The 14,025-nt window shown below is 41.9% G+C and overlaps 1 protein-coding gene across 3 annotated transcripts in view; it reads left to right on the top strand.

Moving 5' to 3' along the window:
- Window positions 1–1,127: 1,127 nt before the first annotated feature.
- The window catches only part of SAMD12 (sterile alpha motif domain containing 12), a 165,071-nt gene continuing 152,173 nt past the window's right edge, over window positions 1,128–14,025 (top strand). For 2 of the 3 annotated variants that reach the window (XM_027684348.1, XM_027684349.1), the window contains exon 1: window positions 8,770–8,816. In XM_027684348.1, coding sequence (XP_027540149.1) covers window positions 8,780–8,816 — 37 coding nt within the window. In that variant the 5' untranslated portion in view covers window positions 8,770–8,779. Of the gene's footprint in view, window positions 1,171–8,769; window positions 8,817–14,025 lie in introns of those variants that run through there. The other variant, XM_027684347.1, reaches the window with a different exon arrangement.

Genomic DNA, 14,025 nt, shown 5'->3' with positions numbered 1-14,025 from the left:
TACTCGAATTATTTTTATCCTGTCTTAGTATGGAGTGCTGGGGTCTAGTTATGGAAACAAATCTTCATCAGTTTACTTAAGGAAAATATCCAAAAATTTTTACTGGGTTATCTGACAGAGATGGACTAGCAAATATGAAGTAGGAATTTGGAGGGTACTACAGTTCCTTGCCAGTTATATATAATATGTATTTGAGTGTCGCAGAAGATTGTGTGGACTGGGAGGTCCTTTGGGCTGCATAGTGCCAGTGCTTCCAGATTGATGAAAGGATTGGTGTGTGTATGGGGAAAGTGAGTTTGCACTCCTTAATATGAGCCCATCTAGATGGGAGCACTGCCAAGGTAAGTCTATTTTTAGAGCTAACAGTTTTGACAATGTTCCTTTAAGTGGTTTTTTTCCCTCTAGTAAGAATGAAAGAACTAGGTCAGAGCCAGTAGAAAAAGGCTTTTGATCTCTGCAACAGTGTTCTCAAATTTTTTTTTTTTTCATTTTGCTCTTGTGCAGCAGAGGTAAAGAGGAAGAGAGAGAAATGATTTCTTTTCCCCACAGTGTTTATTGCATAGGAGAGTGAGAGACTGACAGCACTCACCAGATGATGTATACGCGCAGGTGATCCCACACAGTTCTGTTGGATCCCCTGCAGCTCTGACCTGTGGTATCTTTGAGATTCCTGAGCAAAAAAGTGCTGATTATATCATAGAGTTCTTTCATAATGTTTAATGAAGTTTGGTCTAACACCTTTCTTGCTGTGTACAGGCTTTGGAAAGTGCACACATACATTTGTTGCAGGTCTCCCCCTGAAAGTTTATATATAAACTTCCACTCTCCTATGGCTCTTCTGTAGTGGGCTCATGCTATTCAGACCCTGGATCTTCCTAAAGGGTAATATATTTTACTAAGAAGTGGAGCCTTGCTGACATAAAATTACAATGGCTGGTCTTACCCCTTAGTAATCCTCAAGGGGATTAAGACTTAGAGGTTAGGGCATTCTGGGGGGTGGTATCAAGGTTAATTGTTGCAGGACAGAAGTTGCTTGCAGCTTGTAACCAACCATCAAAGTGATCCTCTGAATTTCAGCAATGTGATGCACCTGGGTGGAATGCCTTCAGTGCCTAGCAACTCCATGGATATTGAATGGTGCCATGTGTTTCCTCAGAGATTGGAGATATGGTGAGCTCATAGATATGCTATGCCAACTCTGCCAGGAATGTTAAAGTGAGTTCAGGATCGCCCAAAGGACAGCTTTGGAGCAGCTTTCAGTGTAGGTACCTATCATGCTGTTCCAGGGTGTGCCCAGAAGTGCAACTCTTTTGACAGGTATTCATTTATTCAGCTTTGTCTTAGTCCTACACCCACTTCAATCTCAGACTAGATGTCTCCAAGTTTCCAGGGAACGTGATCTAATAGATAGTGTTTCAGCACACTTAACTTGCCCATGGAACAAAGAAGTAACAAACCCTCTGACTCAAAAATAGCACATGCTTCCATCATTGTTTTTGTTTTCTTCAGTAATTTCTAACCACTTCTTAGCTAGAGAGACTCCAACATGTGGCTTGGAAAGATCTGCCAATTGGAAGCTGGACTGAGAGACACATCTCATTTCAACTTTCCAGCTGAAACAGTCACATTGGGTCATAGCAGAGGAGATGATTAAGACCACTGCTGGAAGTGCACACAGGACAGCAAGGCATAAGATTTAGATGTTAGTCTTTGGTCTTGTGTTCTGTATGTTATTTTGTGACCATTTATTGCAAAAATGCATCAGCAATTATGGGATACCAGACTGGAACATAGGTCTTCTCCTACCCACATTCATGTGGCAGCTTTCTTGTTGGGCTGTGACATCTACACCCTTATTTCTTGATCAGCAACAGCACAACCTCTCTTCCACCCCTGCAGTGTGCATACAGCCTGGTGACAGTGTGTGCTTCTCTGCTTCGAACCACTGCTTAGAGCTTTCCAATGTATGTTGCTGCACTTGAAAGTCACAGTTCATGATCCCTCTCCAAAGGAGTAATGTAGCTGTTTAAGTCCAGGAGTCTGTTTTGTGTTACCAGGTTCTCATTTTGAACACCATGCTTCTCAGCCATCATGTAGGGAGACTGTGAGCTGAAGTTCAGAAGATGCATTCCATGGTGGGAATTAGAGATCTCAAAATGAAGCTGTGGCAACGAAGAACGTCACTGCATTGGAGTCTCTTTGGGTGTATTCAGACTGAGTAAAAAGTGGATATGATTGCAGTTATTTGATCATTTCCCCCTCTCTGCCTTTAGAAATGAACCTGTATTAGGTAGGAATCAAGGTATAGTATAGACTTGGTGTCACGCTGTGTTTTCCTTGGATGAAATTTCGTTGTAGGATAAGAGTGTTCCTGGAAACTCAGAAGTACTTTCAGATCAATCGATTTAGGTAGAGTTCCTTGAGTGTTTGACCTTATTCTTTAAAATACATGGAAGACTTAGAAGCACAAAGAGGACATTGATTAATATAAATTTACTATTTCAGTACAACTGAATCCCATCATGACGATAAAACTTGTCAGGTGATGGTAATACATAGTCAAAGGAATGATGCTTTGAAAGTTCATGTGTTTTTCCATCAAGATGGGAATGCAAGTGAGCAAATGACAAAAGTTAGACATTGGATGCATTTCCTAAAGTACTTCTGGAAAGTACTGACAAAACCTGTAGCAACATTGTAAGATCTCATGTTCACTGTTTAAATGGAAATTATAAAATAGAACTGTTCTCAAGAGGTTTCTTTTGTTCTTCTGTGATGTCCAAGCATGGCTGGCAACATCCAAGGAGGTTGTGTAGCTTTGTTCCTCTGTTTATAGCTCAGTATATGAGGCCAGGGCAAGCTCCTTGGAGCCGGTCTCTAGTGCTTCCCAGTAGTGCTATGTCACGAGGGTTATGGCAGGACAGCAGCAGTGACAAGCTAGAAGTAAAGCATGGTAGCTGGGTGGTGTGAGAGTTGCAGGCTGGTGCTGGTTGTTGAGTTGATAACCCTGGGGATGTTTCTGTCCAAAACATCCTCTCTGTAGGCTTGCGAGTGCAGACCTACGTATCTGTGGAGCACCATAAGTTTTTGTTTTGCCCATTGGTCTGTGAAAGTAGTACTACTAGTTTGCAGAGGTAGTAGAGCTGTTAGAAGGCTACTTTTTAGTGCACTGAGTATTGAGTTTCTGAGTCTGGTAGGGATACTGTGTCTGGTTCTGGAGCCAACTTTCTTTGCTGTCCTGGCTGAGACAGAACCACTTGTGCCCGGTTTCATCTCTTTGGTGTCTCTCTTTTTGTCCAGACTGTGTCATCTTTGATGCAAGGACGCCCCTTTCTGTGAACAAGAGATATTCAGAGTTTGGAACTGAACAATCCTATTTTGGGTTATTTCTCATGAAAGCTGTTGCCTTTGAAGGGATACAGGTATTTACCCTTGCAGGTTAACAATTGAAGGACTCAGCCCTCACTTGTCTGCTCAAAACATGCAAAAAATGTGGAGGGAGTAGTTCTGAAAGGTGGCAAAAGTAAAGGTGGAGAAAAGGGATAGAAAATTGAGAAATTTTGAAGTCTTCTGCAACGTGGCTGGTAGGTGCTGGTTAAAATAGCAAATAAGACTTCAGTAACTATGAAGAGAGCTCAAAACAAGGCAAGGAAGATCTCTGTTTCTGTATCATGGCATACTGCTCTTATATTTTTAATGCTGCCTACAATTTTTGCTTGCCACACCCCAAAAGAGGGAAAGAATACAGAAAAGGGCAGTTGGCTGGTCAGAGACAGATGTGTTCTCTGAAGGCAGGTTACAATGTTTGTCATTCTTTAACTTGGAAAGAGATGGGCAGGTTACAAAGATTCTGATTCTTTAGCTTGGAATAGAGATGATCATGAAGAGAATCCTTAGGCCTTGAGGAATGGTCTGGATGAATGGTTTGGAGGAGGTGGAAAAAGGAACTGGGTCACAAGGCAGAGCAATTAAACTGTAGGGTTTTGTGCTTTAAATAAAAAAAGGAAATAGTCTTTCATATAACACAGAGTTCCCCAGGTGCACTTTCAACCTTGGGTTATTCCTAACCTGCCGAGGCACGATCAGTTCATATATGCCCTGCTCTCACACCATTTTCTTAAGCAGTGGCATAAAGACCAAGACTTTTAGTCTGACCCAGCCTAATGACTTTTATGACAAAAGTCTAGCTCACCTGTTGTGTGTCCAGAACAATTCCCCTCACCACAAGAGCTTGATTTGCATTGAGTAACTGAGAGGAAAATTTGGCCAGGACAACCCAGAAACAGAGAGGAGATGGGGAATTAGGCACTGAGCTATAAAAATGTTAACAGACAGTCGTGATGCATAAGATATGTAGATCTCTTTTTCCCAGTGTATGAGAACTGATACTGTAAGAGGAACTGTCTGCTATGTCAGGTCAATGGGACTGGGGGGAAGGAGGGGCCCTGCATTAGGCTGCAGCTGTAGAAATGCCATCCTGGAAAATACTGATTCCCCACAGCAGCTAGGGTTGGAAACACTGGTACTGACCTGCATAAATTAGGTGAAATATGGTCTGAGAAAGACCTCCAGGAAAGCCTGAAGCAGATTAGATCTACAGATCTACCCTTAGTGGCTTCTTGGGTGGGTTATATGTTCCCTCACCTTTTTCTCTCTCCAGAAGTGCCCTGTGGCAAAAGGACTGCAAAGAGGGTAAGGGACTTGCTGTCAGTAGCTGTATGTTCTCTGTGCAGCATGAGCTAAACTTGGCATTAATGAGCAGGTTCATTACTTGAAACAAGAGTTCACTCTAGTATGTGCTGCTCCTGGATGAAGCAAGCAGGTGTGCAGGGAGCTGAACTTGAGCTGAAGTGAATACCACGTTCAATTACAGGATCTAATATGCTTGCAGGGACTATGTGACTGACCAGGAAAAGGGCGTGAGGAAGACATTTGGTGTGAATTTTAGCCTGCCTGTAGTGCAGCCCTATCCATGTGGCACTTTGCTTGCTGAACATTCAGGTCATTACTTCCCTTCATTTCCCCTCTCATTTGCTCTCCTCTGCCCTGTCTTTGTGGCTTTTTTTTTTTTAAGTTTTATTTTCTTCTGCCGGAGGGGATTTTAGTTGAGTTGATTTGCTTCTCTACAAATAAACTAGTAAAAGCAAGAAAGAGACTTTTAGTAATGCTGTTTCATAAACATAAAGAAAGAGAATTGTAATGTGTGTCAATAGAACCTTTCTCTTGGATTGTCCTCTGCATGTTCTTGGCTAAGGGTTTGTTGCTACACAAATCATCTGGGGTACTAGAGCGAGTAGGATACAGTGGTATGAGTAAGCAGTAGGAGGTGAAGAATTTTACTGGGGGAAGGAAAGAAGGCATTTCCCGACTCTTCAGTTAAATGTGCAAGGGAAGGGGCAACCTCGAACAATGATAAAGGAGGTAACTTTTAAGCAGTTGAGAGAAAACCAGGACTGGAAACAAGTCAACTGCCAGACTGCATGCTAGTTATGCCAGTGAGAATGAATATTTTCCTTTGCATTTTGATGACTGTGCATCATTCATGTGACAGGGAATAAAGCCTGGGTCCTTGGCTGAATTGCAGCCATTTCTGTGCCATGTGTTCAGCAGATACCAGCTTTCCTGGAGAAAGCAGGGTGAAGGCAGAGATCTGTGATACATGTGTGAGTCAGTGCACCTCTGGTAACATAATAAAGACTTAACCTGTGTGTATCTGAGCTGTTCTTTATGTGCTGGACAGGCTCACTAGTGTTTAAAAAAGGTTTTTGATGTAATGCTGGCTGGTCATAGAATTGAATAATAGTGCCGTTAGGACTTGAGAAGAAGTATTCTCAGAAATATAATTTGTAGTGAAGCATGACTAGCTAATTTCCTAAGCAGTCATTGCAAGACAAGTTTCTTCCAGGACTAGTGGAACTAATGAAGACTTGTTGCATACCCAAGTGTGTTAATTCTCTTTTCTATCTCTCCATATTCTCTGTGAAATCTTGAAGGCAACAGTAATACCTAGTCTGGAGTTTGCCTAAGTTGGCTGGTGACTGGCAATTGTAATGTGTGGTGAATAGTTTTCCTTGTGAGAGAGAATTATTTTAGGTCTTTTCCTCTCTATCTACCAATTCATTTACTTTGTTTTTCATACTTTTACTTCTTATCTCTTGTAGCACCCTCTTTAATTGCAAGTCTGTGCATCTCTCAGTCTTGAAATCCAGAATTCCTCACTTTTCAAGAGAAGCTCTGTAGATGCTCACACAAGCCTTCTTATTAACAGAGGATGCAATTAGTTTGCAAAACAAATTACCAACTATTTTGTACTTTAATCCGTTGCTCAAATTATGTTCTAGTGTACCTGTGATGCATGTAACTTAGTGACCTTTTTTACTTTATTCACTAAGATCCATTTTGCTCTAATCTAGTTGCATAGCTCACTAGGTCCCCTTCCGTGCCAGTATTCTCCTCTTCATCTATACCTGTACAGGATTTGTGGTAGTCTGGCCTTATTTATTCACTGACTTGGTTCATTTTTCAGTGAGCCTCTATTGCTTGTGGGAATTCAAGAACTGCTTGTACCCACTGTACCTTTATTAAAATGGAATGAGAAAATGCTTCAGAAATAATTTGGCTGTCCAATCACTGTGCCTGCTTTTTATCATGAAATCCCGTGGCTGTTGCAAAGGCTGAACTTTGCATCGCTGAGGCTTCAAGGTCTGTCTGTCATAGTGATGACATGCAGTCTGTCTTCTGAAGAGCAGGTGTAACAGAAACTGTCTTTTATGTTTACAGCATTTACTAAAGTCTGTGAGATAAGAGATAGCAAGTGGATATGGCCATACATAAAATAAGTAGCTTCCCTTAGGAAAATTGTAAAAAATGTACAAGGACATTTTTTAGCTGAAGAAACCTAAGTCCATACGTATCATGGTGGGATGAGGGTCTTAGAAGTCAAACTCAACCCATACAAGAAGAGGATTTTTTTTATTCCGGGCTTAGTGTTTCTGTTCTATAGAGAACTAAGGAGTTCTTCTTTCTCTACACTCAAAATTTGTGTGGCCTTCATCCAAATTATTAGTTTAGTTTGATTCTAGATATGAAACTGCTAAGTTACTCATTCTGGTTTCTTGATATACTCCTGATGCTGTACAAGACTTTATACCATTTTATAGCTGAAGTGTGTTTGGGAGATGTATGTGAAGTGTAGTAGATTTTCTCGGAAAACACACTTTTTCTGTGTTATTCTTTGGCTTAGTTTTGGGTACTTTTTCGTTGTTTCTGGAGAGAGCGAGTGGCTTGTAGTAGTAATTGGTTGATGACTACCCAGTTGTCTAGCTAGAGATGTTCTAGGATAGTTGCATCAGGAATGCAGTTAACTTTAAATTTTCCTGCTGATGATAATTCTAAAGGGGTAAAAAAGGCAAAAGCCCCACAACTCACAGTTACAAACTAAAATGAACACTCCTCTTGTGAACACTTTATCCCCTTCTGCCTCTGTCCTCTTCCTACACCTGTCTCCCCCTTGCTCTGCCCTCCCTGCCCATCTTGACCTGGTTCAATGTCCACTTCTTTTCTGCTGAGCTGTCTCTTGCCCTTCAAGATACCTCTCAGCTGTTGAGCAGGTCCCACTGCTTGAACCAAGTCTTGATTGTAAAATTCATATCTTGTAAGAAAGAAGCTTATTGTTTGTTAAATTGATTAATCCAGTAGATGATTAGTAGTTATGATTGAGAGGCTAGAAAGACAAGCAACTCTCTGAAGGGATCTGCAGGTACAGCAGTGTGTGTCTCTGTCTGCTAAGCCTTGCTGCCTGTGTCTGTCTGAGCTTTGGGCTCAAAGCTCCAGGCACAGCTCATCAGTAGCAGCAGTTTATAATGCACTCCACAGCTCAGCACTGGCCTGCCTTTTGGCACAGCCTGTTTGCAATTGCTTAATGCTGATTTTTGATGCTGACCAACAGAAGCAGATAGCTAGACACCAATATTACTTCAGTTAAGTACTTTGGGATTTCAGCCTAGAGGAGGTTTCTCATAAATTCATATTATCTGTACTGTAGTAGAAAACATCCTGACTGATTTGCTGGGCTTCTTTGCTCTGTGTGAATGCTGCTGATTTGGTGGCCATTAGATAGGCAGGTTTGAGAAACAGAGTGGGCAAAATCTTGAAGCTGCTTGCTCAGCAGGTTGCCAGCAGTATATACTAGGTGGCAACATAAGCAGCAGGTTGTATTCATGTGAAACCTTGACTGCAATTTCAGCTGGTCCAAAGTGATGGATTGAGGGAACTGTGCCAGTTTACATGAGGTAGAGATAGGACTGTATGGAGAAGTAATTCAAAACTAGAACCTTATTGGTGAGACAAATGGACCATCCATAGGAGTTATGGAAACTGATGACTGGGGAAAAAACTTTCTGCCAGACAAAGTAGTCAAAAAAATTCTAAATTTTATAGTACAAATTAAAGCCATCTTTATTAGCTGATTTTAATCTTGTTTTTTAGTATTGTAGCAGTGGTACTAACTGCTCAGATCAGATATAATCTTTGAAATAATCCCATGTTTTCTAGGGATATTAAGAGTTACTAATGAAGTACAAGCTTTGGGAAATACAGGAAGGGCCTGGCAGTGCAGATCTCTCTTGCTCATTTGGTCCGTGTGAGGAGTCATCTCAATCTGAATGGAGACCTCAGTGTTCTCAATGTAAATGTCTCCTCTCTGATCAACCCAGTTAAAGCAGTTTGTGAATTTGCAAGCAAAAACCTCAGGGATGCTTTTTGACTGCTTGGTATTGAAATGCAGCATCTGGAAGTGTGTAGAAATCTGATTGAAGGTGCTGACTGCAAAATTTGACGTGGTTGGAGATTTGCTTTGCTTTTGACAAATAAATGGGCAGAGATGGAAGGAATGGGTCCAGAGCTGCTGTCCAAAGATCTTTTTCCCTGAAAATACCTTGTAAATCTTCATGACCTTTGTGACTACTGAGATGACTGAAAAGATATTTGGACCCTGTTTATAAGGTCCCTGCTATGTCCAATCTGAATTTGTTAATGCTCAAACTATAGGGATGAACTTCTGTTTGTCCTTTTCACCAATGTGGCATTTTATGGTGGGAGTAGCAGGTGCACTGTATGGACTTACCTCTTAGTATTGTGCAGCTAAGTCTGTGAAATGAACACAATGAAGCTTGCAAGGTTGCCAGTATTTGACACATGAAAGTTTTCTAAGGATTGTTAGAGGTTGGATGAGTGTCTCCTGTGCCTGCTTTTTGTCTCCAAATAGCAAAAGCAAGCATATGACTATGATGCACAGAGAACAGGGCACATGAGTAAGATGATGCTATTTTTACTCGATCACTCTTTAGAATAGAACAATTGTTATTTCATGTAACTCAAGTACTTGCCAAATATGCTTTAATGTAGCCTTAATTGATCTGTTTAAAATTTTAAGCAGCCAGCAGTATTCCCACTGAAACAAGTACTTATGAAATGTTTGACACAGTAGGCAGTAGAGTGCACAGAGGTAGCAATTGATCATAGATTTATCTGCTAAGCCTTGAGCCTACAGATGGAGAGACAAAGACTTTCCATCTGCCCATGCAAAACTTTGGATGTATCAAGGCTGTGTTTTAAATGGTGCCTTCAGGCTTTTTTCCAGACAGGATTCACAGAGTACCCTCCAGGAAAAGACAAGGCTTGCCCCCAGATGCCAGTAACTTACTATGGCTCTTGGTGACTTCTGTGTACCATCAAGCGTGCTCAGACAAGCTGTCTCTTGGCTGCTTGCCACCTGGGAGGCAGGCACGTATGGGAGGGAAGGTAGGGAGGGGAGCAGAGCATTCACGTTGCCCTGCATGCTCTCCTTTCAAACTGCCTGCACGTGTTGTAAGGGATCTGTGTGGGCACGGAGCTCGGCTCACATGTATCGGGCAGCTCCTGCAGGGCAACAAATTCTCTTGCTCTTTATGCATGGAAAGGACTTGGGTTTGTGTTCCACCATGTGGATAAAAATACACTGTGTATTGCATTAATTTTGTTCCTTCCCTATTTTTTTAGGACAGACGTGGGGTCATTTTTACAATTTGGGTGCTCCACTCACTAGTTTTCTTGCAGAGCTGTTGACTCTCATAACTTGGCAGATCTCAGCAGTCTTTTCTTTAATTTCTGGAAAAGTGGATATTTTCCAGTAGATTCAGCTCTACCATTGAGTTAGGAGTACAAGAACACTTAAGTACCTTTGTTTTAAATAATAGTTTTTTTCATAAATGTAATCTGTGGATCTGTGTTGTTGTGTCTGCCAGCACCATTCATCATGTGCTTGTTGCTGTGCAGTCAGAGCTCTACAGAACATCCACCCTCCCTCTCCAAATGGAAACAAGTTCCCACCACAGAAAGCTTTCAACCCAAGTTAAATGACAATTGTTGGGGAGCATGAAGAAAGACATGGCATTAATCAACTGTGAGGTGGGGTTTTCAGCAGGGAAAGGAGAATATAAATGATCTGAAACTGGATGAAGAATTGTATTGCTGGGACATATGGATGATATATGAATATTGAGATTGTATGGAAGAATATTGGAAGAGGTTCTGTTTCAAAACCTAATTATACTGCTATCTAGTGGTATTAGGCTGATACTTTCAGCTGATTTGGAGGCTGTTTGTTGTCTTGATGGACTTTTAAAGTCTGGGACTGATGAGATGGATGTAGTTTGGTAGAATGAAGAGGTTCTGAGGCAGTAGAAATATTGTCAAAGCAGTGATGTGAGGAAATGGTCTGAATACAGAGGGTGGGATGAGCGGGTGTTAGCCAATACCAGGGTAATGACAAGTAAGGATCTGGACAATATTGTAGCAAGAAACTACTTTGTCTGTAGGTAGAATATTTTCCAGACAAATGTCATTAAGTTCTGAAAGAGATTTAAGAAGTGTCAGCTAAGAGGGTCAGAGTACTTTTGCTGTGGTAAAGTTAGTGATTTGTGATTATTTTCTGAGAGCTATTTAAACTCAGTTCTACAGAGTGTTAACCCTGGGTACTGTTAGCCCCCCAAGCCCCATTAGGTTTGATAGTTGATCCTGAGTTTACAGCTGACCTTATCTAGTTAAAATTATATAAGGTGCTGATTTAAGAGGAGAACATCGACCTCTTTCCCTACTTTTAACAAATTTTTAAAGGGAGCAATTTTGGTTTGTGCTGACATTTAAAAGGAGGTAAGAGCTCCACCTCTGTCTGCCACAGAGATGGATCTGTGTATTTCTGTGTGATAACAGGAAATAACAGACCCATGCAAGGAAATATTCTTTGCTTCCTATCCCCTGTGTAGCTGAGGGTTGGAGACAGGATTAGAAGACAACAATAGAGCTGGCCACCTGAAGATGTGTCATGACAAAGAGAGATTAGCTTTGCCAAGTGACTGAGATACTTATTCTCTTTAGGAAATAGATACCCCTAGGAAATTAAAAGAAGTTTTCTCTCCCCAGTATTCACAACTCTGCAAAGGTCTCCTGAGGCAGCCTGTGTTTCTTTTAACCAGTCACCTGTTTTCAATTAAAAGGTAATGGCCATGTATTTAATTGCTAGCAGCCTCTTCCGTTTTTTCTCTTTTGTATCCTGAAGGAGTCCAATAAAAAGCATTGCTGAAACAGCACTAACATTCATTACTCTTGAAAGAATGATGGACAGCATCTTGCCAAGTGATTCATTTTAATTTTTAAGCCATTCAGGTGATGTTATAGAATTATAGAATCATTTAAAATGAAAATGACCTTTGAGATCAAGTCCAACCCTTAACCCAGCACTGGCAAGTCCATTACTAAACCAAGTTCCCAAGTGCCACCTCTACATGTCTTTTAAATACTTAGAGGGATGGTGACTCCACCACTTCCCTGGGCAGCCTGTTCCAATGCTTGACAACCTTTCCATGAAGAAAGTTTTCCTAAAATCCAACCTAAACCTACCAACCTGAGGCCATTTCCTCTTGTCCTATTGCTTATTACTTGGGAGAAGAGACCGATCCCCACCTGGCTACAGCCTCCTTTCAGGTAGTTGTAGAGAGTGATAAGGTCCCCCTGAGCCTCCTTTTCTCCAGGCTACAGAACCCCAGCTCCTCAGCTGCTCCTTTGCTGCTTTGTTGCCCTTCTCTGGACACATTCCAAGCCCTCAATGTCTTTCTTGTAGTGAGGGGCCCAAAACTGGACACAGGATTCAAGGTGTGGCTTCACCAGTGCTGAGCACAGGGGGACAATCACTGCCCAGGTCCCACTGGCCACACTGTTTCTGATACAGGCCAGAATGCCATTGGACTTCTTGGCCTCCTGGGCACAATGATGGCTCATGTTCAGCTGCTGTCAACCAACACCCGCGGGTCCTTTTCTGCTGGGCAGCTTTCCAGCCACTGTTTCCCCAGACTTTAGTGCTGCCTTCGGTTGTTGTCACCCAAGTGCAGGACCCAGCACTTCACCTTATTGAACCTCATACAGCTGGGCTCAGCCCATTGATTCGGCCTGTCCAGATCGCTCTGTAGAGCCTTGCTAACCTCCAGCAGATCAACACTCCTGCCTAACTTGGTGTCATCTGCAAACTTTTTGAGGATGCCCTTGATCCCCTCATCCAGATCACTGATAGATATTAAACAGACGTGGCCCCAATACTGAGCCTTGGGGAACCCCACTAGTGATCGGCCACCAAGTGGATGTACTCCATTCACCACCGCTGCCTGGGCCTGGCCATCCAGCCAGCTTTATACCCAGTGAACAGAACACCCATCTGAGCCATAAGAAGCCAGTTTCTCCAGGAGAATGCTGTGGGAGACAGTATCAAAGGTTTTACTGAAGTTCCAAGTAGACAAAATCCACAGCCTTTCCCTCATCCATTAAGCAGATCACCTGGTCATATGTAGAAGGAGATAAGGTTAGTCATGTTACCATATTATCAGAAACCTCTATCATTTATAGCTTCCTGTAATGCGTGTTAAATGAGTGCTGTAACCCAGAAGGATTTCCTTGTTCATTCCCTACCACCCTCCTCCCTAATCCCTATTGTTTGGGGGCACTGGGAAGGGAGGAGTTGCAATTCACAGGAAGCTTGCTGCTGGCAGTGTTCTTCTAGGCAGGGTTAAGTCCTGCTGTGCTTTGTCATTTCTCTCATTGTCTGTTTCTGGGTGTTGCTGGGGTCTGTTAGCATTTCAAAGGTGTGTGCAGGAATCTTCAGCTAGGCAAGATCCTTGGAGAAGACAGTTGGAGGGATTTTTATGGACCACATTCCATACCAAGTGTCTTCTACTGGTAATTTCCAGCCCTTGCTGGAGCAGGGTGTACAGGGAGTACTTTTACAGGTTGGTTTGAATATCTCTCACTTTTTGTGAAGGAGTGAATTAGTTTGGCTACTAAAAGAACAGTTTCCATCCTCACTGGACTGTGAAAAAAATCTGTCTTGTTAGATCACATCCATCTTTTCTGTGGTCAAGAGGATAATCAAAGTAATTGTTAGTAATTGTTTCTTTCTTTTACGTAGGTAAATATGTTCTAGAGGAGTTAGATAATAGTAGGTGGATATGATCTAGGAAAGAGAATTTTTTTGGTGTCTTAAGACACTGATATAAATATAAAGCACAGAATCATTTCTGATTTTTAAGTTCCTATAATCTGTCCTGACTTGCAGATGTAGGTATTGTGGTGCTTGCAGAGATCACTTATCTTTTACAAATATTTGGATGTTTTTAAAAATCCCAAGGGAAAGAGGCCAACTTTTTGGCCTTTACTTTAATTCTGTACCAAGGAATTGCTGTAACTTAGGCTCAAAGTTTTCAATTAAGACTCTGGAGTATAAGGTGAATGAATTTTCAAAAGGTGTTGTGGTTAAAGAACCCTTTGCCTTCTCTGGGAGCTTGAGCGAGTTTCCCCTGAGAGGCTTTGCAGGGCTGATCTGTAGCTGGTAGAAACTGGCAGTTCTGATTCCTTCCCTGGCTCCCCACCCTTTCCTTCTAAGCCAAGCAAGGGTAAAAGGGCAGCTTTTATTTTAACTTTACATTGTGGTTTAGGTTTCTA

The sequence above is a fragment of the Neopelma chrysocephalum genome, unplaced genomic scaffold (genome assembly GCF_003984885.1).
Source record: "Neopelma chrysocephalum unplaced genomic scaffold, ASM398488v2 Primary Assembly neopelma1_66, whole genome shotgun sequence".
NCBI lineage: Eukaryota > Metazoa > Chordata > Aves > Passeriformes > Pipridae > Neopelma > Neopelma chrysocephalum.
This window is presented reverse-complemented; position numbering and strand designations above follow the sequence as displayed.